Source organism: Pieris rapae, chromosome 14 (genome assembly GCF_905147795.1).
Source record: "Pieris rapae chromosome 14, ilPieRapa1.1, whole genome shotgun sequence".
NCBI classification, from domain to species: Eukaryota; Metazoa; Arthropoda; class Insecta; order Lepidoptera; family Pieridae; genus Pieris; species Pieris rapae.
In genome coordinates this window covers 7,756,586-7,781,262 of record NC_059522.1, presented here as the reverse complement: position 1 = coordinate 7,781,262, position 24,677 = coordinate 7,756,586, and the positions used below count along the sequence as shown (strand labels likewise).

The 24,677-nt window shown below is 32.1% G+C and overlaps 3 protein-coding genes across 9 annotated transcripts; 1 reads left to right on the top strand and 2 right to left on the bottom strand.

Moving 5' to 3' along the window:
- Positions 1–50: 50 nt before the first annotated feature.
- Positions 51–2,633, bottom strand: LOC111001906. 7 transcript variants are annotated; one of them, XM_022271969.2, is made up of 7 exons: positions 2,476–2,633; positions 2,059–2,194; positions 1,853–1,954; positions 1,671–1,775; positions 1,442–1,593; positions 951–1,128; positions 51–721 (listed from the first exon to the last, which is right to left on the bottom strand). In XM_022271969.2, exons 1-7 carry the CDS (start codon positions 2,530–2,532, stop codon positions 549–551), a joined length of 903 nt encoding a protein of 300 aa, XP_022127661.2. In that variant the 5' UTR covers positions 2,533–2,633; the 3' UTR covers positions 51–548. The 7 variants fall into 7 exon arrangements, with proteins under 7 accessions (XP_022127661.2, XP_022127664.2, XP_022127665.2 ...); XM_022271972.2 differs by having other exon boundaries at positions 1,451–1,593; XM_022271973.2 differs by having other exon boundaries at positions 1,442–1,581.
- Positions 2,634–5,403: 2,770 nt separating this feature from the next.
- LOC111001902 lies at positions 5,404–11,678 on the bottom strand. The gene is made up of 3 exons (XM_022271965.2): positions 11,359–11,678; positions 7,382–7,494; positions 5,404–6,676 (listed from the first exon to the last, which is right to left on the bottom strand). The coding sequence occupies exons 1-3, from the start codon at positions 11,422–11,424 to the stop codon at positions 6,547–6,549; spliced, it is 309 nt and encodes a 102-aa protein (XP_022127657.1). The 5' UTR covers positions 11,425–11,678; the 3' UTR covers positions 5,404–6,546.
- An 11,633-nt stretch (positions 11,679–23,311) lies between these two features.
- LOC111001904 (transcription elongation factor SPT4) lies at positions 23,312–24,578 on the top strand. The gene is made up of 4 exons (XM_022271967.2): positions 23,312–23,473; positions 23,554–23,660; positions 24,176–24,231; positions 24,386–24,578. Exons 1-4 carry the CDS (start codon positions 23,405–23,407, stop codon positions 24,502–24,504), a joined length of 351 nt encoding a protein of 116 aa, XP_022127659.1. The 5' UTR covers positions 23,312–23,404; the 3' UTR covers positions 24,505–24,578.
- The last annotated feature ends 99 nt before the right edge of the window (positions 24,579–24,677 follow it).

The following is a 24,677-nucleotide window of genomic DNA, read 5'->3' as shown; positions in this document are numbered from 1 at the left end:
ATTATTGTTTTTTTATTTCATTAGGGGAAATTATGAAAATAAAAAAAAAATTCTTGAAAAAATTTTATTGAACCCAAAATCCCAACACCCTAAAAAATTAATTTCATTGGAAATAAACAATTGATTTATAACAGTTGATATTTTACGATTTTCTAAATAATGATTTTAATTTAATTTAATTCAAATTGCCGAAATAGAATTCATTTTAAAATTTAATTAACAATTATTTGAAATACCCAATGAAAAGCAAGTTTGTCTCGATTCGGCCAAGACTCGTCATCGAAAATAGTATGGCCTGCATACAACTTTGGAACGATTGAATTACGCCGTTTGCCATCGTTGAAATTTCTACTGTACGTAGTAAAACCAACCCTTTGCAGTTATCAAGACAAAACATGACTTATTCCTAAATATCTATACATCAAGTGTTCAAGTCATCAATATATAAATCTTTACATGTAAAGTAAAACAGACTCTCGTAAGTCAATATGTCATAGCAATACTTTCAACGTCAAAGTAAGTATTCTATGATTGTAATTGTACATCATTTACTGTATGCCATTGTTGGCAAACCAGTTGTCGGAGTTTTCTGGAGTATAGAGAGGCTCTTCAGCGTTCACTCCGACCATTCTGCGGGCTTCAGCAATTCTAAAGCCCAGCGTCACACTTGGTGGCGGCGAATTTCCATGACGGCGAGGGAAGTATCCATTGCGATCGAAACCTTAAAAAAGCCACAACAGGCGACTTAATTTTATATTTAAAAGAAGTAAAATTAATGTTGTTTAACACAGGCGCAAGATTTCAAAATAATGTACAAGAAAGTTTAAAGAAGGCTTAAAAAGACAGTACTATTACATAATTACGACAACACCCCCCTTCGAACCAGATCTTTTGTATAATTACTCTCATATATTACCGTCTGATATTATGAACTAAGAGAATAAATTTACCATCAGTTGATCTTTGATGGCAATATTTGATGGTGTGCGCCCTATCCCCGGTGGCACCACAGCGTGGGCAGCGAAAAGCGCGGAGGACTGGGCACAGCACACGACCACGACTGTCCTTCAATACATGAGACAGGTAGAACTCTTCATTTTCACCATTGTTCTTGCAAAAAGCACATTCCTGAAAATAATCCTGATTACTAAGGGCCTGTTTCACAATGTATGGATAAAGTGCCAAATAGCTATGCAACACATAAATTATTCGAAATATAAAAGTTCCGAATAAGATACTTGGCATTTTATGACAAATATCGCTATCTGACAGTCGTGAAACGCAAAAATACTGTTTATCCTACAAATAAGTAATAAAAAGCTTATATGGAACTTATCCGGACATAGTGCAACAGACCCTAAGTCTCGAATAATCTTTCACTAAAGAATGATAGTAAATTTTCTAAAATGTAATTTAAAGCTATATTACGGGATTCACTTACGTCGATTACCTGGCGTTGTAGGCGTTGTCTCTCATTTCTTATCTTAGCCACTTCCACCAAGAATGCGTACAATATATTAGGACGAATGGATCTTAGAACATTTCGCTGATCGCGTGTCAGCATTGATACGTAGTAGTTAGCTGTTGACAAACCTAAAATAAATTTATCTTGCCTACACCAGTTATACGGAAAATTGGAAAATTAAACTTATAACTCTGTCTATACATACATTGTTCAACCAGATCTAAATTGTCTGTATTGAGAAAAGAGAATAAATCAGAATCTTCAGAAACTACGTTCAAACCCGCGGTGGAATCGGCGGGACTCTTGTCATCTAGAAAGAAAAATAAAGGCATCATTTGTAAAGTCCATCCAAGATTCTATAATCTAGACTGATCTACAATCACTCACCCAAGTCGGTTTTAATTTGATTTTCTGGTTGCTCGTTTAAATTAATTTTTGAAAAATCATTCATAAACCCAATAAGACCACCGGTAGTTGATGGACTTGCTTCTGAAATAAATTATTATTTTACAATAAATACATCACCAACATTCAAAAACATCGCATGGTCAGATTGTCGTTTGTTTTCAATCTGTGTTTAAAAAACAAAGTACCTTGATCAGCTATCTGAGGTTCCAATTTGTTCATGTATCCAGAATTGTTTAGTGTTCCAGTCTGGAAAGGAACTGCATCTGGAGAAAACTGTGTTCCAGTGTGGTTCATCGTTGGCAGATTAGATCCCTGAGAAAACTAAAATAAATACAATATCTATAAATTATAATCATTACAATTTTAACCGCACTACCTAGATATCTAACAATAGTTCTAATAATATATTTAAATACTATAAAACCATAGAGAAATGGTAAAATACATACAAGTAAAACACAAACTAAAAAATTTAAATACACAGACGTGTAGAAACACGTCTCAAAGGACAAATTAGGAATCTAGAAATACGCTTATACGCCGAAACGATTGTCCGAATCAATCACTACCAAATCATAAACAGTTGTATAATAAATACTTACAGTATTAATTATTTCAGCAGCCATAACAATGCTTCTCTCTTCAACGTAATTTGACATAATTTGCACAAAACCTTTATAACGAAATCTCTACCGTGACTCGAAGGGAATAGAACATTCGCGAACAGTGCAAAGCTTTTATAGATTCAAAACAATATATATATGCATAATCTATATCGTAAAACCATGCTATAGACGACTGTCACTACCTGGTACCGAAATATCTTACACATCGAATATTTTTTAAACTACCTTCAATTTCGTTTAAGCCCACTTTTTTGAGATACGTTGAGTCGTTGGATTTGTATCTACCTACAATATTAAAATGTTATATAATATACATATAAATAAGTAAAACTAACATGGTTTGAATACCAAAATATTGAAATTTTCCATACAAATAAATGCTGTATAAATGATACATTACGTCATCGTTATTTTTCAATTTTCATTGAATATTAGAGTGATAATCTTAACAATAATTAATGTAATTATGTATAATGTATGTTTTTCGTATATTTTATATAAGTTAATATCAGACCATTAGAGTATATTATTACATGATCTATTTTATATACTTGTTCGTGTAAACATTAATAGAAATTAATTGTTTTATTTATTGTATTCAAAATGTATGAGCATTAAGTAAAAAAAATCGTTTTACAATGCTCAATATGAAACGGTAGTGGGGCAAATTTCATTGAATAAATCATTTGTAAAGGTGATTTGGGCAATACTGATGATTGGTTAAGCCCTTATACGAAAATTGCCTGCGTCCTGTAATTATTTACCAAACTAAAAATATAATGTATCGTGGCTCCACACGGCATATATATATATATTAAACCTCTATCGCAACAATAAGGCATTTAGATATTGGGTAGAATACATCGCATTTAACAAAATATCTGAACTTTTCCAATAGATTTTTTTAAACTTTGCCTCGTTACTTACGCCAGTAAAACGGAAAATAACGTCCACGCGGGACGTTGGCATGCGTCGAGATTTTAAATTTACACACTTTTTAATATACACTTTGCCTTCTTTTCGTTAAACTTAAGATTATTTGTACTAAACCAATGAACAACACTGGAGATGGCACTGTTTAAATTCTCAGGTGATGGATTTCGTCGTTTCACTTTAAATAAAGTGTCATCAGCAAACAGTAGGTTTTCTCGTGAACCTCCTTTATAAGAAATGGTAGGTCATTTATATAGGACGAGGGTTAAGAAGGAAATAGTATGGAGCCATGCGGTACGCCCATAGTAACAGATGATTCTTGTGATATAGTTCCATTTTCATTTACCTTTTGAATTATATCGCTCAGATATGATTCCATAACATTTAGCGCTTTTTCGCCATTGTAGTGTTGAAGATTTTTCATAAGGATTCCGTGATGGACACAGTCAAAAGCCTTCGATAAATCCCAAAAAACTCCAATGGCATCATGAGATTTTTCCCAAGCATTTAAAATCTTGGAAATTAATTTAATGCCAGCAACGGCTGTGGAGCAACCTCTTGTAAAACCATATTGCTGGCTATGCCTAAGTTTATTATTATTGAAATGAATAATTTTTTTATCTTGATAAAATCTTCCATAGCAGCCGATTATCTAGTTGAAAAATTAATCGTAGGGGTATGTATACCTACTTGTACTCATTTGTATCATTATGTTACAAATAATACTATCACGTACAGTTTTGTTTAAGGCCAAGGGTCTCTTCCTTTATAAATAAAAAAACATTTAATTTGAATTGTTTATATTATTCATAAAAACTAAATCTGTCCATGGACACTGGTTTACAGTCAAGGCACATGATACATGTAGGTATACTGCATTATAGGTATACTTTTTGTGAACCAGGCTAATTCTAAGTTAAAATGTTAACTAGATTTATATGTATAAACAGCGTTCACTCCTACCATATATGATTTACATATTATCCGGGAAATAAGCGCGAACCAGGGTAATGTAATGATAGGTATTTCTCAGAGAGGTCAGTTAAATTATCTCAAATGGTAGATTGATAATTATAATTAAGTATACTTCCATCAATCTTGACCCCCAATTCGCATACGAACTCGCCCGTCAACCGTATTCCGACAACGATTTAATATTATTTCGGCCAGAGACAATAATTCTTCTCTGGTAACAAACAGTGCCGGATTAAGCCTGCGCGGGGCCTGTATCAAATTTTATGAGGGGGCCCTTCTCATGTTTAGGGTATTAAATAAAACGAAAAAATATTTTTGTATTTCAAACTAAGACTTGATATAATAGAAACTTGAAATTAGACTTATTTAAGCAAATCATGATCTATATTCCACAAAGCGAGATGATTAAGACATTGTAAACAGAAAATAAAAATCTGGCCTTGCTTCAAAGGTAAACGTAATATAGATGCTAGTCTAAATATATCGATTTTAATGAAACTTTAGAACATTAGGGTAAAAAGTTTCTATAATACCTACCTATTTTTACGATTTAACATGACAAATATTTTAAGTTTTTATGTGGAAGTGAGGCAAGATAATATATTAATTAATATAGTACGCTGCTATGTGAATTAAGATTTATTTATTACAAGTACGCTGGAGCGCGGGGCCCCTAAATCCGCGGGGCCCGTAGCATTTGCTACTCTTGCTACCTGGCTCACCCGGCACTGGTAACACAGAAAGCGAAATTCACGTAGCCGTGCACCAATAAGTGAGACTCATAATCCTCCAAACTACGCTAAAAAGAAAGGCGCTGGAACCGGTGGAAACAAAGTCTGATCCGGATGTTTCCTCGCTGACTACGACCCACGGGCTAATGAGCCTAATTCAAGCAACTCAAATTTTAAAGGACAATTTAGCTAAATACTGATTTAAAGTATTATAAAATTAAAAGAACAGTCAGACTACTACATAGGACAAATAAAACAAGTGAAAAACTGTAATTAGTTATAATTGTATTTATTACTAATATTTAAATTTGAACTGTCCTTACTTGTGTAGTAAGTAATTAATATTTAATTATTTGATTTACCATCGTATTTCATCATAAAAAAGAACATAGAAATTTCTAAAAAGTGAAATAGATTCATACACAATCGGTAATAAGTACTACACTTGTCACATATTCCAACCTATCTTTGATGACTATATCATGAGGTATCCAAGTCATACACCAAAGATTACAACAGTATTTCAACTAGGTGCCCAAGACATCATTAATTTACCACAGACATGGCCCGCCATTGCAAGTTGTACGAATTAGACACACAACAAGCGTGAACCACTTGATCGTGACAATTCCATACAAATAAAATTGGCGATAGTGCGCCATACCTGTTGTAATGTTTTTTGTATAGGCCCATATTAAATCTTTCTGGAATAAGGACCTCACACACAATAATTAAGAACTAATAAGTACTTGTACAGGTTACATGAAATACTAACTTAAAGGTCATGGTGTCTTCTTAGTTGATAACACACTAAACTAACTATTTATGTCGATATGTCAGATAAAAACTGTTAACATATATATTGTAAAATGTATGAAAATCTAGGATCTCTGTGTACTTGAATAAAATGTCAAATATCAAAAAATAATTCATTCTTGTCAAAAAATGCTTATCGGAATCATGAATGTAAGAAGACGACCATCTCAAAACGACGCTACAAATCCACAAAACGTTATTTAAAAACAGAAGTGATCAAGATTCCAAAAAAATACTACTTTTTACATTGAATTTAAAAATAAAATAAAGACAAAAACTATTAAATTTTACTGGCATTAAACCATATTTAATTAATAAAGCAAATACATCACTTCTGTTTCCAAATTTGACGTCTTAATCGTGTCATACCTACATACTAATGACCACAGGCGGCAAATATCTAAATGTCATATCTAATAGTACAGATTATATTTATAAAATGATAGCCAAGTCTAAAATTTGGTCGCGTTACTCGCTGTCGCGATGTAAACTGTCGTGATGGTATTGACTAATTACTTTAAAAATTGACCGACGAAAGCGAGTCACGTTTGCGATGACTTTTGTCTTGGCTCAGGGGTGTTATAAAACAACTCTATTCATCACCAGTCTCTTCATTCGCCCCCTCAACTTCAGGTACTGGATCCTGGCAATTCATCTGGTACGTACTAGAATCTTGGATATCCGTCGCAATTGTGCAAGACAAACCTTCACGGCATATACAACTGAAAACATAAAGATGTATCAATTTTCTTTTTATAGGAAAAAGAGTAAAGAAATGTTTTACCATTCAACATTATGTACAAACAAATATGTACGTAAAAGCTAATCCAAGGGTTAACTGAGTTACAATAATTCATATATATAAGTAGCTGAGAAAAAGGCAGAAGAAAAATTATCGAAAAGAAGATTTTAAATAAATTTAAAAAACTGAACTCGTCTTTAAATTAATTAAAATTTCATAGCAGTATACTTTGCAAGGTAAAAGTAGTATAAATCAGTTTTATGAGTAGGAGTTTCAAGTGGTCTAGGGAATGCAAATCAAAACTACTGCACGAGAGGAACATACATTTTTGTAAGTAACTAGGGATTTTAGGAATAAACAGTTTAAAGAAGTTGTAAAATGTGCATCTTACGCCGCGATTAAGATTCTGACCAACCTTGTTCTTATGTTTTATTTTCTATATCGAAACTAAAATTAAAACCTATAGAAAATCTCCATTTGACTTTTTATATCTAACAATGTAAGAAAATACCATTCGTAGTAATAACTTCCTATACTCGCTACTACTTCCTACCTAGCAATAAAATACAATTAATGAAACATGCAAAAATCTTTGGCTATATAGCGAAAAAATTACTCCATTGCCTGTCCACTATTGGTGTTGTTTGATTCTGCTACGATGTTAGTAAATTAAAAGAATACTTACTATTTGTTAATAACTGTGACCTCTATCATCTTAGTCACTGGGTTGTATACTTTCCAACCGCAAGGGGTTTGTGGAGCACAAATAATTGCGGAGCCATTAGGATAGTTATCCCGCTGTAAAAATTCAATTAATTAGTACCAAAACTATCAACAATTAATTATTTGTTTGTAATTATAACTGTTATTTAAAATACCAATAAAACCTCCTTTAATTTGGGAAATTTAACAGGTGTTTTTTAAAGATGATAAGAAAAGACAATATATAGATTATAGCTGTTTAAGTTACAAGCTGATTAACTAGTTGTCTAAAAAGGGAAACAGATACAAAATTATGTCTTTTCCGATCAGTCTAGCGGCAAATATATAAAAAAAGATTCACTTTTGAGTGAGAAGCCCGTTACTACATTTGGTAGGGTATTTTATGTTAATTCAGTTTTGTAATAGTTTTGGTTATTTATTCTAATACAAAATATGCATGTATTTGGTGAGACTTGTAGAGAGAGTTAGTTTTAGAGTTTTAAACACTACAATATTAGAAATTGTACCTATTTATCACTTTTCTTTTTTTATTATATTCTGTATGTTAACCGATGAATTATATGTATTAAGACTTACAATCTATGGCAATATCACTAGCCCCACAAACTCCACACTTACGCTTTCCTATAATAAAGCGTTTCGCTCGAAATTGTCTCGAAAAAATGACGTATTGTTTTGCTGAATCGAACCGATGAATAAAAATTTAATTTCCGGCATTGTTTCAATAAATACGAATACTATCTGTATTGTTTATTCACGCGGTAATCTACCGCGAAGTCGAGTAACGTACGAGCGTAGGAATGGCCTTGAACGTATCCGCAAAATGGTATTTATTATCTGTAAAACGAACCAGCGCATTTCCTAATAGAAATCAAAAGATTCTATACTTTATGCCTCCTCTAGGATTTAGGCCTGAACGTTTTGCATACAGGTGATATAAGAAATTTTTTATCCGTTATTCTGGTTTGATAAAATCCCTTTAGTAATATGTCTTTGTTTTCTGTCTCATAAAAAAGGAACGAACATGCATGCAAAACATGAAAAGAAGAGGCGATTTATCGCGCCATTGAACCTATCTTATCCATGTTGAAAAATTGTCAACAGGAACCCGATGTTTGGCTGCAGGTCTTTGCCTTATTGACCTTGGCATATTCAATTTATCGCACAACCGAAAAATATTTTCTCATAAAACAGTGATATCTTATTTAATATTTCTTACTTTCAAACATTTTGGTTTTTTTCCGTATCTTGGATTTGTTTTGACTCTTTTAAATGTGTTTATTAATAAAAGCTACCTTTAATTATTACATAAGGTTTTTATTCACAAGATTATGTTTATCAGCTTATTTCACCATTATTAAAAATGAATGTAAGTTACTTATTTAACAAAATAAAAAAGCTACCATTACAGATTACCTAGTCAAATGCGGTAACTACATCACCAACAAAACAATATAGAATTAAACGAAACATAGACACATAGAATAAAACAACGCTACATTCAATAGTAATAAATTATTTACAAAAAAAAACTAACCATTTTTTACAGTATAGGAATTGACATGAAGCAAACCTTTTGCTAGATCACCGACTGTACAATTAAAAACGTCTATTAATATGTATACACAGTTCATTAATTATTCCCATACATTGTGTCATGTAGGGTATCCGGGAGGTTAGGGGTTTCGCTGTGAGTACGAATAGTTACTGCGGTTGACGTGGCCTCCTAAACATTATTAACCAAAAAAAACATAATTTAGACTCTTTTAGAAAGAAAACAATATTTAATAGGCATGCTGAAAATAACTGGTACTGGCTCGTTTAGAACTTGTTAACTGACCTGCCTCAAGAGCAATGCATAATAGTCTTACGCCATTTTTATAGCGGCTCGTCGTACGTTATGATGCGCATTGAGAAATTGAGTACATCCTAGTTAATTTTTAAAAAGTACAACGTACATATGCCAATCTAACCTATTATCGATCAAACAAAAATACAAAAATATTACAATTAAATATTAACGTAATAGAAAAAATCTATAACTGCAAAGCCGTAGACGCATTTGGAGCTAAAGTACGAAAATATGCGGATAGGAAAAATCTTTATTGGGTTAACACATTGAATGCTTAAACAATGTATACAAAGTAATAGCAGGAAACGAAAACTTTTTATGACGAATTTTGATTAAGTAAATATGAATGTTTTAATTATGTATGATTATATATTGTAAAAAAAAACAAAAATTTTCGTATTCGAATGGCTGGCATGTACATTGAGTGCCGAATACTCGGATCCGCGGGCTAGGGACGGCAATGGTTCAAAAAAATGAACGGGTTGCTCGCACAGATCCGAGTGGGCGGCACCTCTATTAATACCCCGCTCCACTCGGATCCGAGAAAAGAGCACTTAATGTGTTAAGCAAAGCACAAAAACAAACACACTTCATAACAATAGGCCTTCATAACAATAATCACTTGCCTAAATTAGGCCCAAATACCCGGCAAAACGAAGGAAATATATGCCATAAGTGGAAAACGTGATCATCGTCACGAGGAACGCCTCCGTCACGTCGGTAATAAGTGCCGATATCCGTACAACGTTTATCCGCCGCGGAATACTTCGGCCGATATAAACTAAATAGACCGTTAACAAATACAATATATCCGTTACGGTTTTGTGTGTTTAAATTGTCTAACATAGATTACATACATTGACAAAATATTTAACTACTACACAATTGCTTACGAGAATATTTGGCCCATACGTATAAAAATTACATTTACATAATAGAAGATTAAAATGTAAAATAGAAATTAATAAACAGATTAATCAGGAAAAAGGAATTGCTTTGAAACTTATCCACTATAACACCACTTCGCCGACTTAAAATTTAAACAAAGAAGAAAATTAACTGCATCCGTCTAATGTTTTACGAAAAGAAATTTCGTGCACTTTCATAATATTAATTTAAAGGGAAGAAAAAATAATATATTTTTAAATACCGCACCCTTACATTAAAACATAAACTAAACTAAAACTAAATTATTGTTAACATTTTCTTATTCACAGTCATTAGAATATCATTAATACAAAGTTGCCGAGATACGTTTCCATTAGGAAAGGAGATGCCGGTTTATCCCACTTATTACATAACTGTACTATTGTTTTATACGAATTGAAACTTTATTTCTTCGCTTCACCATATACCAAATGTAAATTAATTAATGACTATTTAAAAATTTTAGCTAAGAAACAAAAGTTCATCGGCACGTCGCGTCACAACGGTAATTCAATATAATCAAGAAATACACCGAATTTTTAAGACTGTTGTTTTTAAGCATGTTGCACTAAATTCTAACTTTAGCATAGGAGGGGAATCGAAATACCTCTAGACCAGACTGAACAAGTTCAAGGACAGTGATTATATATTGTTTTATATAGTCTAAGAAAATTTGAATCTCATTTAACGGTTTACTCGAACAATCTTTAAAATGTACAATGTAAAGAGTTATAAAAATTGCCTTCGTAAATTGCGTGTTTATATTATTATTATAGAAAACTTTACATTTTAAAAAAATATAATTACACGATTGCTAACACGTCATCACATTTCGTCGGACGATAAATATCAATAAATACGCACATTCTTGTTTACATAGATTTAAGCAAAACAAATCTATATAAAATTAATTGTTTATATTATTTGATTACGCGGAATGAAGAAAATGTTTTTTTATTAACAGAAAATGACAGAGACGCGGGAAAAGTGAAACTCCTTTAAAAATGCTTTTTAAAAAATTGTTTCCATTTTATGTTATTATTAAATATGACAAAAACCTTAGTTACACAAATATTTTACCGAAAATTAACTAACGAAAAAGTTGCACTATTAAATTAAATAAATTTAAAAGTTATTTTGAACGTATTATGTAAACTCACCCTCTCGCGTAGGTTTGCTGCGGCTGATAACATGCACATAGATAAGAAAACAATAAAGTATTTCATTGTTTTAGAGATTAATATTTATGTTAATAACACAAGGTAAATGCGGTGCGCGCGGTGCTTGTCCGAAGGTGAATGACGGCGTGTGCCGGGTGCTGCGATATTTATAATTTCTGTGACTCAATGGTCACAGATTGTCCTTAGCTAAATCGTAGTAGCATTAAGGGCTACGAGATAATATATTTAATCATATGAATGATTTTGTACTACGATCTACTACGTATGTCCACCACATTGGTGATAACCGCGAAGACGTGACCGCACGATCAATAAACACGAGCTGTTTGCGTCTGATACTACGAGATCGATGATCTTATAAATTCCATTGTTTAATATTTGAATTACGTGATAATTTTTATCGGTTTAATTTTCATTGTAACTTAAATTGTCTCGACTTGTTTATCTTTTAAAGCTGTGACGTATTGACGAATTTTAATAATGAAATCTATTTGCAACTGTATTCAAAAATCTAACTATTTCTATAATGTTACAACATTATTTTATTGATATCGTCTCGGCTGGTGTTTTTAATTCTGGATGACGTGTCATTTCTGTAATAAAGCCTTAATATGATTTCAAAGAAAAATAAATGCTGGCGCGTTTTCCCACTGATGGAGCGTAATTACAAATTGCATCATTCAAGAGCCGATAGATAGGTTCACATTTCACCCTAAAACTATGCCGCTATTATATTGTTTTGAGCCTTTAAAAATTCGTTATTTCATTAAAAATGTATTTTTTTCAAATGAAGGTATTTCAAAAAAAAATTATGAAGACACTTTCAAATTTTTTCGTAACCGTTGCTGAGTATAATTTAAGTTCAAATTGATTTACATGAAATTGAATTTACAAATTCTATTGTGTTTAAATAGTAAATTTTTACTACAATAATTAGCAGATTTTTTTTTCAACTTTTATTTTGATTTATACGGAATACATGTTAGATACTAGGTATTTCTGATGCTGTTTAAACAAAAGTTACTATAAAAGTCGTCTTTTGTTAAATATTAATATAAGATTATACTCACGTAGTTTTCATAGGCACACATTAATTAATGTTGTTTATTTTAAAAATTTTGTTATTTCAACGTTATTGTTAGTATTAGTAGAATATATATATTGCCTAAGGTATCTGTTTTAAAAGTTTAAATGTAAGTACATATATTTACAATGGGCTGTCGATTATCACTGGAAGATGGGACAGGCTTTGTTATGGAATACTATACAGAATATTCGCATTTTTAACAATGAATTTCAATTGAAACAAGCCAATGTAACGTTTTAGAACGCCTTACTGTTTTTCTATCTTAGAAACTATTACATTATTTGATAAAAAATTCCAAATACAAATTTGAATACTAGTTTGGAGACTCGTCCGCGATTCAATTGAATAAAATTTTACCACAATATCGACGAAAATATTTAACAGGTTTTTTTTTATTATCGGCCTAGTTGCCTAATAATATTGTTTAATATACTCGTTTAGATTTGTATGTCATTGACGTCAATTGTCAAAATGTATCGATCCATATTACGCGGTTAAATACTCTGCTAGACCTTACGCATGCAACATCTATTTATCATTTTTGGTTTTTAGCAAATAACAGATGAACATACTAATAACTAATCCTGCAGCCGGCTCTTAGACCATTTGACAAAACTATGAAATATGGACCTAAATTTTAATGTAATCAATGACATGGAAATAATTATTGACATTCAAGATAAATAAATAACTGAAACGTATATAAAAAAGTTTCTGTGACACGCTCGCGGCATTTCCACGTAATAGATCGGGAATCTTATAACACGTGGTAGGAAAGCGGGATCTCCAGACCAGGGGTCTGCCAAAGTATTTATATATTACTCAGGCACAGGTTCATAACCTGTGCCTGAATTAGTTGTATTACTATAAAATGAGGACGTGCAAGCATCATCAAAGATTTTAATATCGTTAGTTTTAAAGTTCATTCTTAAAAATAACGGCGATTTGAAATTAACCTCTGAATTCTAAACTATTCGGGGGCAGCACGACTTTATCAATGATAGGAAATTTACTAGTACTATATATAATACTGATAATATGACACAAATATTTGTTTAGTAATTAATATAATAATTGCGTTATTCATGTTTTCGCATGACTTCTATAGATTCGATAACATAAAAAATCGTTATCTTTCCCCTTCTACACGTGTTATTTCGGGGCAGGATATTTTTGTAAACACAGCTTTAGGAAATAGGTCGACAGCGTATCGTAAATACAAATTGCCCTTTATTATCCTTATAGGTCGAAAGTCCACTATTAAACCTTTGCCAAAATGTGTCTATAGTGTCCACATATTCTAATCGGTCCAACACAATTAAAAAATGTAGAAGATGTAACAACACTATGACGCGATGTGCGTGGATGCGGTGCCTCGTTGTCTGCCTGCTGTCGTTCACTAGTCTAAAATATAAATCTAGCATTCCTTTTTTTACTCATTCTATTCACTTGTCAGGATTATAAATACGCTACGAAAACTGGGTCTCATTGACAATCTCGCAGATGTGTAGATCTTCTGTAAAGCAACGACGTACAATATTTATTAATAGTAAATTCACCTTGCTAAAGTCTTTTTTTATTTGTTTATAATATTAATTAAGATACCTTGATAATTATCAACCCGTGGAGGTTTCGGCTTGACTATTTACCAATACGCAACTGTGGTTGCGATCGAACTAAAGAATTTTTCTATACATGTGCTTAATATAATGGCGTTAGTAAACCCAAAAACCCAAAAAACGGCGAATGCTTGGAGCACCTTCTTGCCTATTAATAAAATAAAGTTAAGTCCCCTAATTTATAACTAAGTGTTTAGTTCATTTTGACTATATTTGGCATTTAAGATTTCTCTGTTGATGATCCGTTTCACCTGCTCTACGCCCTTGACTTGCGAACTGGTTGTAAATGTAAATTTACAATTAATTTAATTTGTTTTTTTGACGTTCATAAGTGTACATGTTTACGTATATGAATAAAGATATTTTGATTTGATTTGGACCCAAACAAATTTGGTGACATATTTTGAATGTACGTAACGTCCATATTTTTTTTATTGTAATAAAACAAAATTCACGTTCGCCACCGTTGCCCTCAGAGTTTGTAAGGTGTTGGATGGATGCCAGATTATTCTTTAACAGCTGTCCAAAGTGAGCCTCTTATTATCACGAAAACAAAAATATTAAAAGTAAAGTGAGAGTCGAGACGAACACGAATAAAACTGTCCATCTTATTGATTGCCGTCTGGCCAGGTTTGAATGTCTGCGTATTTTAATGAGTCACATTAAATATGTTTGTTTAGGGAGAAATTTCGGAACATCTTTACTTAAAAACAATCGCCTATAATTTATAATCCCCTGGCAACTAGAATAAACTAGAATCAACTTTATTTAACGTTCAATAGTGCCATTTTAGGTGGTCTAATTGGAATCTGATTTGAATTGGTAATGAAGTGTGTCCAATTAAGTTGGCAGCAACTCGTTTCTATCACTCATTCAGTCACTAATAATAATAATATGGGTATTCCAAAAAATACAAAAATTATATAGGGCATAAGACATTAACAGTAAGTAATAAAATAACATGTTGTATTTATATTTACATAGACCACGGGTACGCCTCCTCCAAGGCACAACAATCAATGTTTTGCCATCTCAACACACATCCCCCACGTATTAGAAATATAGCTTTAGATAAATAAAATATATATGCATAATGACTAAGGTTTTTAGTTCGAGTCGTAACTACACTTATAATATATTTGAAATCAATATTCATACTGTCTGTTTTTTTTATAGAACAGGGGGCAAACTGGCAGGAGGCTCACCTGATGTTAAATGCTAGAGTGTGTGTGTGAGTGCGTTGCCGGTCTTTTAAGAATTTGTATTGATGCTCAAAAAAATGTTTATAAGTAGAAAACGTACACTTTATAGTGAATAAAGAGCTGTAATTGAACCAAATATAACAGGTTTTCAAGCTTACAAATTCTTTTTAATACAGCAAGTTGTAAATCTTTTTTGCAGTTATGAAACGAATTGCTTCCAATTACAAATTTGAAGTCCAGCCATTAAAAAACTTCGAGTAAGTTGAATATTAAACCTACTCCGTTTTATAACTTTCAAGTTGCCAACCGAGATTAAATTATGGGACATAAAATACTGGGTAATATTTACTATATTAAATTTAAAAGTCTTATTTAAATTATGAACTACCGATATGATAGGTATAGTTACGAAAAACTGTCTATATACTAACGTAATGGTTCCAGAAGTTGCTATAGACCTGGACCGAGCACTATATGGCTAAACAGCCTGACAAAAATGTTTTTCAAAGATCCAAACGCAGCATACCAACGTTGGTTCATTTAATTGACTGTCTGACTTTGAAAGACCTTTTTTTTTAATTTAGGGGAATGCATTTCCGCCTAGAGTGTGGGACTCGCTCTAAAAGCCCTACAAACTAAACCCCTCCCACCAATCACGTCACTGTTGGGGTAACTTGGGGTCGCGTAAGCATTCTACCAAGAGACCCCGTGACTGGCTGCTGCAGCAACCATCTTCCATGAGATTGACATCGCCTTAAAACTTTGAAAAGGTGTCACGGTGTCGAGGTAAAATAAATTAAAGGATTACTACTATTCTTAATATATAGTACATTGAAGGCATTGTTAGCTGACTTGGTTCGTCGACATCGTCGTAGGTTCGATCCCCGGCTGTTCCACTAATGGACTTTCATTCTATATGCGCATTTAACATTTGCTTGAATGGTGAAGGAAACTCGCTTGCCTTAAACGCAAAAAGTCGACAACGTGTGTCAGGCACAGGACGCTGATCACCTACTTGACAAATTGACAAATGACCTGAACATAAATCTGCGGTCATACTTAAAAAAGGTAGGCGCCACTGATTTATTTTATTATACATTGACGGCTGTGATTAGTGTGTAAGTACTTGAATAGTAATCAGTTAAATATCCGTTTAATGTATTAATCAGTTTATACGTTTTGCGATATATAGAATGAAGCACGTGCTTATCACATAGTTCAGAGGCTATCCTACTCCTACAATCTACGACTTACTATAATTCTTTCATAAGGAGTTGTCAAGGACAGATTGAAGAAGTATGATTATTGTTGTGAATTACAGTAAGAGTTTATTTTCTTTCGTTGCCGACGCAAAATTAAAAAGTTAATTATGTCTATGCTTTTAATTTGTGTCATTTACAATAAACCTGTGATGAAAAATGACTCTGTGGATATTTTCAGCTAATCCATTGAGGCCTTGCTGCGTAAATTATTTGATATTATTTTGTTTTTGTTTTGTTATATTTACTTTGATAAACCTTGAAACTTCTTCGATACAAAGAGTCGTGAGCTGCGGGCTACGCGATTGTGACGAATTTGCAAGGATCTGATTAGCTCTGCGCTTTCTTAAATTCTCATGTCATTTTCACACAAAGCCTTTTTATAACATTTTTCCATATGGACATATATCTAAGATTGTCTTTATTTTAACATGTGTGATGTTTGAGAGAAAAAAATAATATAAAATCAAAACGCGACGAAAATGTTCATATCAAATCTGTAATTAAATAGATTAATGTTGAACAAGTAACTGATTCTAACATTTACAATTCGATGTATAGTCTCTAGTCGAATTCATGTATGTAATATATTTATTAATAAAAAGTTACACTTTCAATTCAGCCACACCCCGCAAAACTGCATACGCAGTTTGACTGCAGGTAACTCGCTTTATATAAACATAACTTATATATTAACAAATAAGTTTACATTAACACAAATAAATTACGGTGGTGTCTGTATAATCTAAATAACTTGTAATTTATTCAAATTTTTACGGCTAACATATGACAATACATGCATTGCCACAATCGTACAATACGTACAAAACATCTAAACACAAACAAAGCAAATATGGCGTGTTTTACGAATACAATACAATGTAAGTAGTAGAATATTTCTTCGGACATTAGAAAGAGAAAGGAAAGACTTTTGGTATCTTTGATTTCCTCCACTGCCCGGTCTCATTCCGTATTTGCGAAAATCGTCCTGCGAATTTTGGGTGCTATCGATGTTCTTTAAATATAAATAAGATCTATAAATTATGATGATTATATTGTGTTGTATTGTTTGGAGATAATAATTCTCATTAGTTTCATTAAGTTACAAGAGGGAGTACCTATCGAGTATTTATTACTATAGAAACTACGCAGTTATGAATTTAATTAAGACATTAAATTTACAGGGCTGTCGTAATTAATAATAATTTCTAATAGTAAACTTTCTTAACATATATTTATTTCATTTATTGAAACAGCGGACTGAGTGTTTTGGCAGAGAAGGAACTTGCCACAGTTTGATTTAAAAAAAATATTTATTATTAATATATAATATTTAATTGATTCGACGATTCGAGTGCGTTCGAGAGTCAGTTCATCGTTAGATTGGACCAATAAGGTTTTTATTTAATTATAAGTTCTTGCTAGATACAATAATAACCATATGGACTTATGACTGTCTGAAAATTAATGAATAAATTAATATAATTACTATTAAATATCTAAAAAAGTAATTATAACATTTAACGCAATTTGAATTGTAACATAAAATAGATATTCTCCTGTCCCTGCGATCTTTCTTTTAGCCGTAATGTGATATTTGCTTTTTTAGCTACATACGATATATGGAACATTTTCCTATATATGGACTGTTCGCTTTTCTGGAATAAAAACCTCACTAATAAAACGAAATTGTTTTTTTATTATTCATTTTCTCCCTCCATATATAAAAACATGCTCAAGTTGATCCAGGCAGCCAGTCTTCGAAATTTTTACTTAGCAACTTGTTTTGTGGTTTATTTTTATTTGTATGTATATCTCATCTCCTATTCCATTCTTTGTATCTACCCTTTTTTCTTAATATTGTAGATCGATTTTTTTTACAATACCCACACTATACATTCATACTATTTGTTAATAAGTTCCGTTAAAATGAAAAAAACGTTGCACATTGTTAAGGAGCATATGATATTTTTGAATTTAGGATTTTTATAATCCTACCGTCATTTACAGTTTTATAATATAATTTTTATATTGTGAATATACGATAGCATTTGCTACTTAAGTTCTCATATCGATGAATTGTACTCGTAATGAAAAATGTTTTAAAATATTTTAAATGTTCTAATTATATACGGAAAAATAAATAGATTAAACTAAATATATAAACAAATATTTCATTTTGAATAAAAATATAGACTTTCTTGATTTTTAATTAATTGAATCATAATTCAATCTCGTTTTTATATTCATATATGGCGTAATAAAGTTGCTTTCCAATGCAATTGCATACGCTTTTTCAACAACCCCTAGTGAGATACAAATGTTGTCAATATATAAATTTAAATCGTACATTAAAGTAAAACTGCTTGCTAAGGCCAATTATAATATAAATTAAAATTTAAACGATTCTAGTGCTTGGATATGAATTGCTTCATTAAAAAGAAGTAACGCGACTGAATCACTCGGCTGCATTTTCAGACTGGGGCGATCGTCGACATCTACAACTTTTTAAAATGTAAACAACAAACCGTGGGGACAAACCGTGATCCATGTGGTATCAAATTATTTCTGTACCTATAATTAGTATTATTACTATTTTCTTGTGCAGCCAAGTCCACATTTCAAGGATCGTCATGATCGCTTTATTGTGGCGGCGTCCATGCCTCAGGTTGTCTCTCTCCCTAAAATATGGGGAGGGGGCTGATGGTTGGCCATGAGTCATACTCGTGTATGCGGTGATATTAGTTGTTTCTACTATGTCTTTGCGTGTTGTTCCCACGAGAATGTAAGTGCGTGCTCCTATTTCACCATGCCTTCTACTGATAGAAGACAAATCTTTGTTTTTAATTTATTTTATTATGAGTTATTACTTAAGATGTCGTGTGGAACATGGTGTAATGGTTGCAGCTCCTTACAAAAATTGTGTTAAAAAAACTTGGCGATTGAAAACAGTGGCGGTGAGTTTATTGCCAGTTGTTCTCTTCCGTTCTACAACCTTGATTTGAGAACTGGCAGTAAATGTAAAATTCGAAGCATTCAATGTATATTTCTTTTTTGACGTTCATAAGTGTACATTATGTTACCTACATGAATAAATTAAAATTTGAATTTCAATTGAATTTGAGTTACCTGCTTGATGATTAATAGGAAAGCGGAGCGTTTCTTACCAATTCTTCTCGTACCTACGTTCTACGTGCTTTATTTGAGAACGCAGCAGATGTATATTTGGAAACATTATGTTTTTGAGTTCATAAGTGTAACCAATACAATATTTGAATTTTACCTAAATTATAATGAGAAATGTACAACCCTATTACCCTAGTAGGTACCTACTGTCAACAGCCACTCACGTCATGTCATCTGGATAGGGCTCTGACCTTTCACCTATTTCATTCACAGATTACTACACTACAAAAACAATAAAGCCCTTATCTTCGCCTGATAAAAACATAGTTTCGTTTACTTAATATTTTTATTTAAATTTGGTTATTTTAGTTGCGGGTTCGTCTTGTTTCTATTGTTGTTAATGCGAAATAATAAACTTGCGATGTTTCGACACGAGTAATTTTATTTAAAATCCAATCTTATACAGTTTTGACCTTGCAAAATATTGGAAGATAACTCAATAACATAATTAAGTCGCTGCTCGGCGTCAGATTGTAATTTTCTAGACTAGAAGTCTGGTATAATAACTTTTAGTGATTAACAATTTTGGAGGTTAACCACCACCAGGTATTTCTCGTATAATTAATGTTCATCCCTATTCCTATACCTAATTAAACTAATATAACAAAACACTAAACAATGTATATAACCATAATTCTTGTAATAAATATTTAGGAACTGCGTGTATTTACACATATGGCAGTACATTTATTAGTAAGTTATTATTAGAAGCGAGATTACAAAAGCTTGTTGTTAAGTCATACCCAACATTACTAAACTATTGATTTTACTAAGCTTTGTTTAGTTTCGTTGATTTAACTATTAAGAAAATATTGCGGCTTTTATAATGTTATATAATTTTCCACGCGCCTATGCTAATTACATAGCAAATTCACAATACAAATCGCTAGGCTAACCTTTTATCATTTATGCGCACCACATCACAAATAGTTTCAAATTAATTTCTCGAGATTGTCTCACCCAGAAACATCCCTTCTTGAGAAATTGGTTAGTAAAGGAACGACAGCAGAAATTTAGATTTTACTTAGTTTGATATGCTCTATGTACATCACATTTCATGTGATTCCTCTAGTACCAAATCACTGCCTTATTATTATTATCTACACCAAATCACACAACAAAACCCTGAAAGGTTCTTGGAATCTAAGTCAGATGGAGTGGCATTGCAATCTGAAGGAGATGCACGCTGTGGTAGAAGCAATCTCTTTGACATTCGAGGTCCTAAAGCACTCGACGATAATCCTGCAAATTGATAAAAGGGAAGTTCATAATAATAGCACCCAGGTAGAGGAAGCCTTTTTGGTGCCCGGATTAGAAAAGTCTAGCAAAAGGCCGAGCACTTGCACCCACGCTATTAATACGCAATCTAAACAAACCTCTGATAAATACGTATTAACGGGTCAACCTCCTCCTCAAGTGCAAAAAATACAGTTGGAAGCGTGGCTGATTTTGGCTGGGAATCTTTAACATACAACTGGGCCGTGTCGTGTCGTGTCGAAAAACAACTTCTATCGTTGTGTTGGAGAGCTGCAACAAGGTAAACATATGCCTCTATTTGGTATAAATGGGTAAATTGATGTCAACAAAATAGTATAAATGGTCGACTCCCGGCTACTCCTGATGTAGCTAGATACTACTTCACAAATCTGTCATAGCATCAATTTGTGAGACTCTGAGCGATGTTATAATTTCATCTAACAAATTAATAAAACATTTCTATCTATAGCTAGACCAATCGCGCAGAAATTGCCAGTATGGCATGCGAGGATAGTTTTAAATTATTTGAAAAACCTAAAACTACATGATCAAAATTTATTTCATATCGTGCGTTTCAACTTTCAAACGCACAATCACAATAATTTTATTGGCTTCTGGGCGCAGAGTTCATGATTTGACTCTATTGCATTGCGACCCTCAGCATTTTATTGATAACGGTGAATCCATCACTTTCCATACTAGACCAGTCATTATAGTCATTCGAAATCGAAAATTTAATAATAATTCCAAAAGTTTTCAAACGGGGCGACAATAAATGTCATTTTGCAACCTTGTCCGCAGTCCGGAACATTGTTAAAATTGCAATTAAGCAAATTAATTTTTGCTGCATGGTCGTGAAAAAAAATCCAAAAGTTTTGCAAACTTGGGGAAGTTTTCGATATAATATTTCATATCACGTATTAAATTTGCAACCAATCTAAGTGTACGGAACATTTTTTGTTGTTGAAAATTAATGTTTTTTTTCATTAAACTGAAAAACTGACACTTATATCGGGAAAGTATACCAAACGGTTGTATAAATTTGCAACCTTTTTCGTTGACCGGAACATATTTATTTATAATTCCTTTTAATTCGTGGTCATTTTTTCGAGTAAGGTGGTCTCAGAATAATTACAAAAGTTTTGAAACCTCGTTGCAAACTTCGAAAACATCTATTCTGATGAATTTACAAATTTGCAACCTCATACGCGATCTGGAACTATATGCAATTTCCAAAAATGTATGTATGTAAATTTCAAAGTTCTAATCCTTTGATACCACAATGACTTGGAATCCATGCAAAGATAATGGCGTAATTTATTAGAAAACATATGAAAAGCTTATCACTTCTTCTTATCCGGTATACTATTGACAGAGCGGTCGTGATCGCTATCTGGTAATCTTAAAGCTTATCACGTATTTCGGAAATAATAAGATAACAAGGTTTCATTTGAAACTTTTCAATAGTTTAAAGTGCACTTTTTAAGTCTGAGAATATGACTGTTCTGAGATTTTAATAAAATAATTAGTTCTAAAGCTTTTAAAAGAGAAAAGCACTCAAAATTTAAAATTTATTTATTCATGTAGGTAACAATATACACTTATGAACGTCAACAAAAAGAAATATTAAATGAATTTAATTTTACATTTACAGCCAGTTCTCAAATCAAGGGCGTAGAACGGAAGAGAAGAACTGGCAATAAACTCTCCGCCACTCTTTTTAATCGCCAAGTTTTTTTTTTACACAATGTTTGTAAGGAGCTGCAACCGCTACACCATGTTCCATATGACATATTGAGTAATAAAGAATAAAAAAATAAATTTAAAAAAAAGATTTGTCCTCTATCAGCAGGAGGCATAGTGAAATAGGAGCACGCAAACATATGAAACCGAGGATTCAGGAGGAAGTTTAATCTTTTGTATAATTTTATGTTGCCAATGAACGAGGCCAATTCCAGCACAATAATCAACAGAAATTTTAGAGGCGTCTGTAAAAATATAATCCCAGCCATTCCAATTTTGTTTCTTAACTTTCTCATAAAACGAATATTTGTCTCCAGAATATCTTGCTTACTGACCCCTATATAATATCTTATATCCGGAGCTAGAATTAAAGAATTGAACTGTCTCAGAAATGTGGGTAAGAATGGAGATAGATAAATGCGCCTGTGTATTGTTAAAAAAATACGAACACTTATTATTAGACATGGTCATGATTTGTGACGCCAGTATCGGGGTTTTGAATAACCCCTCGCGAGGATGGCTGTAACAACGTCTGTGGAGCTATTTTATTGTAATGTCAATTGTCAGATCATATATCAGTTAATAATTAGTGAATAGTGATTACTATTTCAAGTTTTCAGTTTTGAAGTGTAATTATAATTTGTAGGGCTGTTATTATTTTATTCAATAACAATGTCCTTAGATACCGTACCCAAGGATTTAAGAGGCTTGCGGGCGTGTTTAGTGTGTTCATTAGTAAAGGTAATATAGAAGTACAAGTTACAATTGTAATTAAGTCAATTTACTGAAAATATGTTTATTTACTTTTTGTGTACTTGCAGACTTTTGACCAATTTGAATATGATGGTTGCGATAACTGTGACGAATTCCTTCGGATGAAAAATAACAAAGATAATGTTTACGATTGTACAAGTAATAATTTTGACGGGTAAGTAACTTTAAAACTTCATTACATACTATACCATGTTATAAACTACAGATATCTTGTTAGACGGTTCTACTTGAGGGAACTGGCCTCTGGAGTTGAGGGGCTGTTTTAAAACACTGACTTCATTTTTAATACATATGACAAACACTTCACTATTACACATTAACAATATTTTATGTTTATATATCCCTAGGCAGTCACTGTCTGTGTCTCTATGAGAAGTATGTTACAACAATCATCTGTTATAACATTTGAATAAACATTCTGATATTTGAAAAACTGAGTTCACATGTGACAAGTGTTGTCTGCACTGCACCTGCTCACATTCAAACTGCACCATATGTATTTATAATCTTTTACATGAATATAATGCACAGGATATTGGTTTGTCTTCACTTCTTTTAGTAATTTGATTATGGATACCTTTCTTTTCTTTCAATTATTAAATTTGGATCAAAACTCAACAAATGTCATATTTTTTTAATAATTGAAGTTCTTATTATAAAACTTTTCAGAATGATTGCTGCTATGAGTCCAGAAGATAGTTGGGTGTGTAAATGGCAAAGAATAAGTAAGCATGAAACTTTATTACATCTTTAATAATAATAATAATATTCATTTATAATGCAATTTTAGATTTTTATCCCATTTCATTGTATTAATTTGATATTAATATGAAATAATAGCTTATATTATATATTTGTTCATAATAACAACCATTACAGGCCGCTTCTGCAAGGGAGTCTATGCTATATCAGTATCGGGTCGTCTTCCTGCTGGTGTCATAAGAGAGATGAAAAGTCGTGGCATTGTGTATAGACCCAGGGATACTAGTCAACGTTAAAAATATGCATGTTACAGATCTTATTATATAAGTACTTTTAATTTGAAATAAATTATAAATAATAAATAAGAAATTTTATTCTTATCCCTTTTACTGAGAGGAAAAATATAATATATAAACTAAATAAAAGACTTTTATAAACATTTAAATAATTAATTTACTACATAAATTTA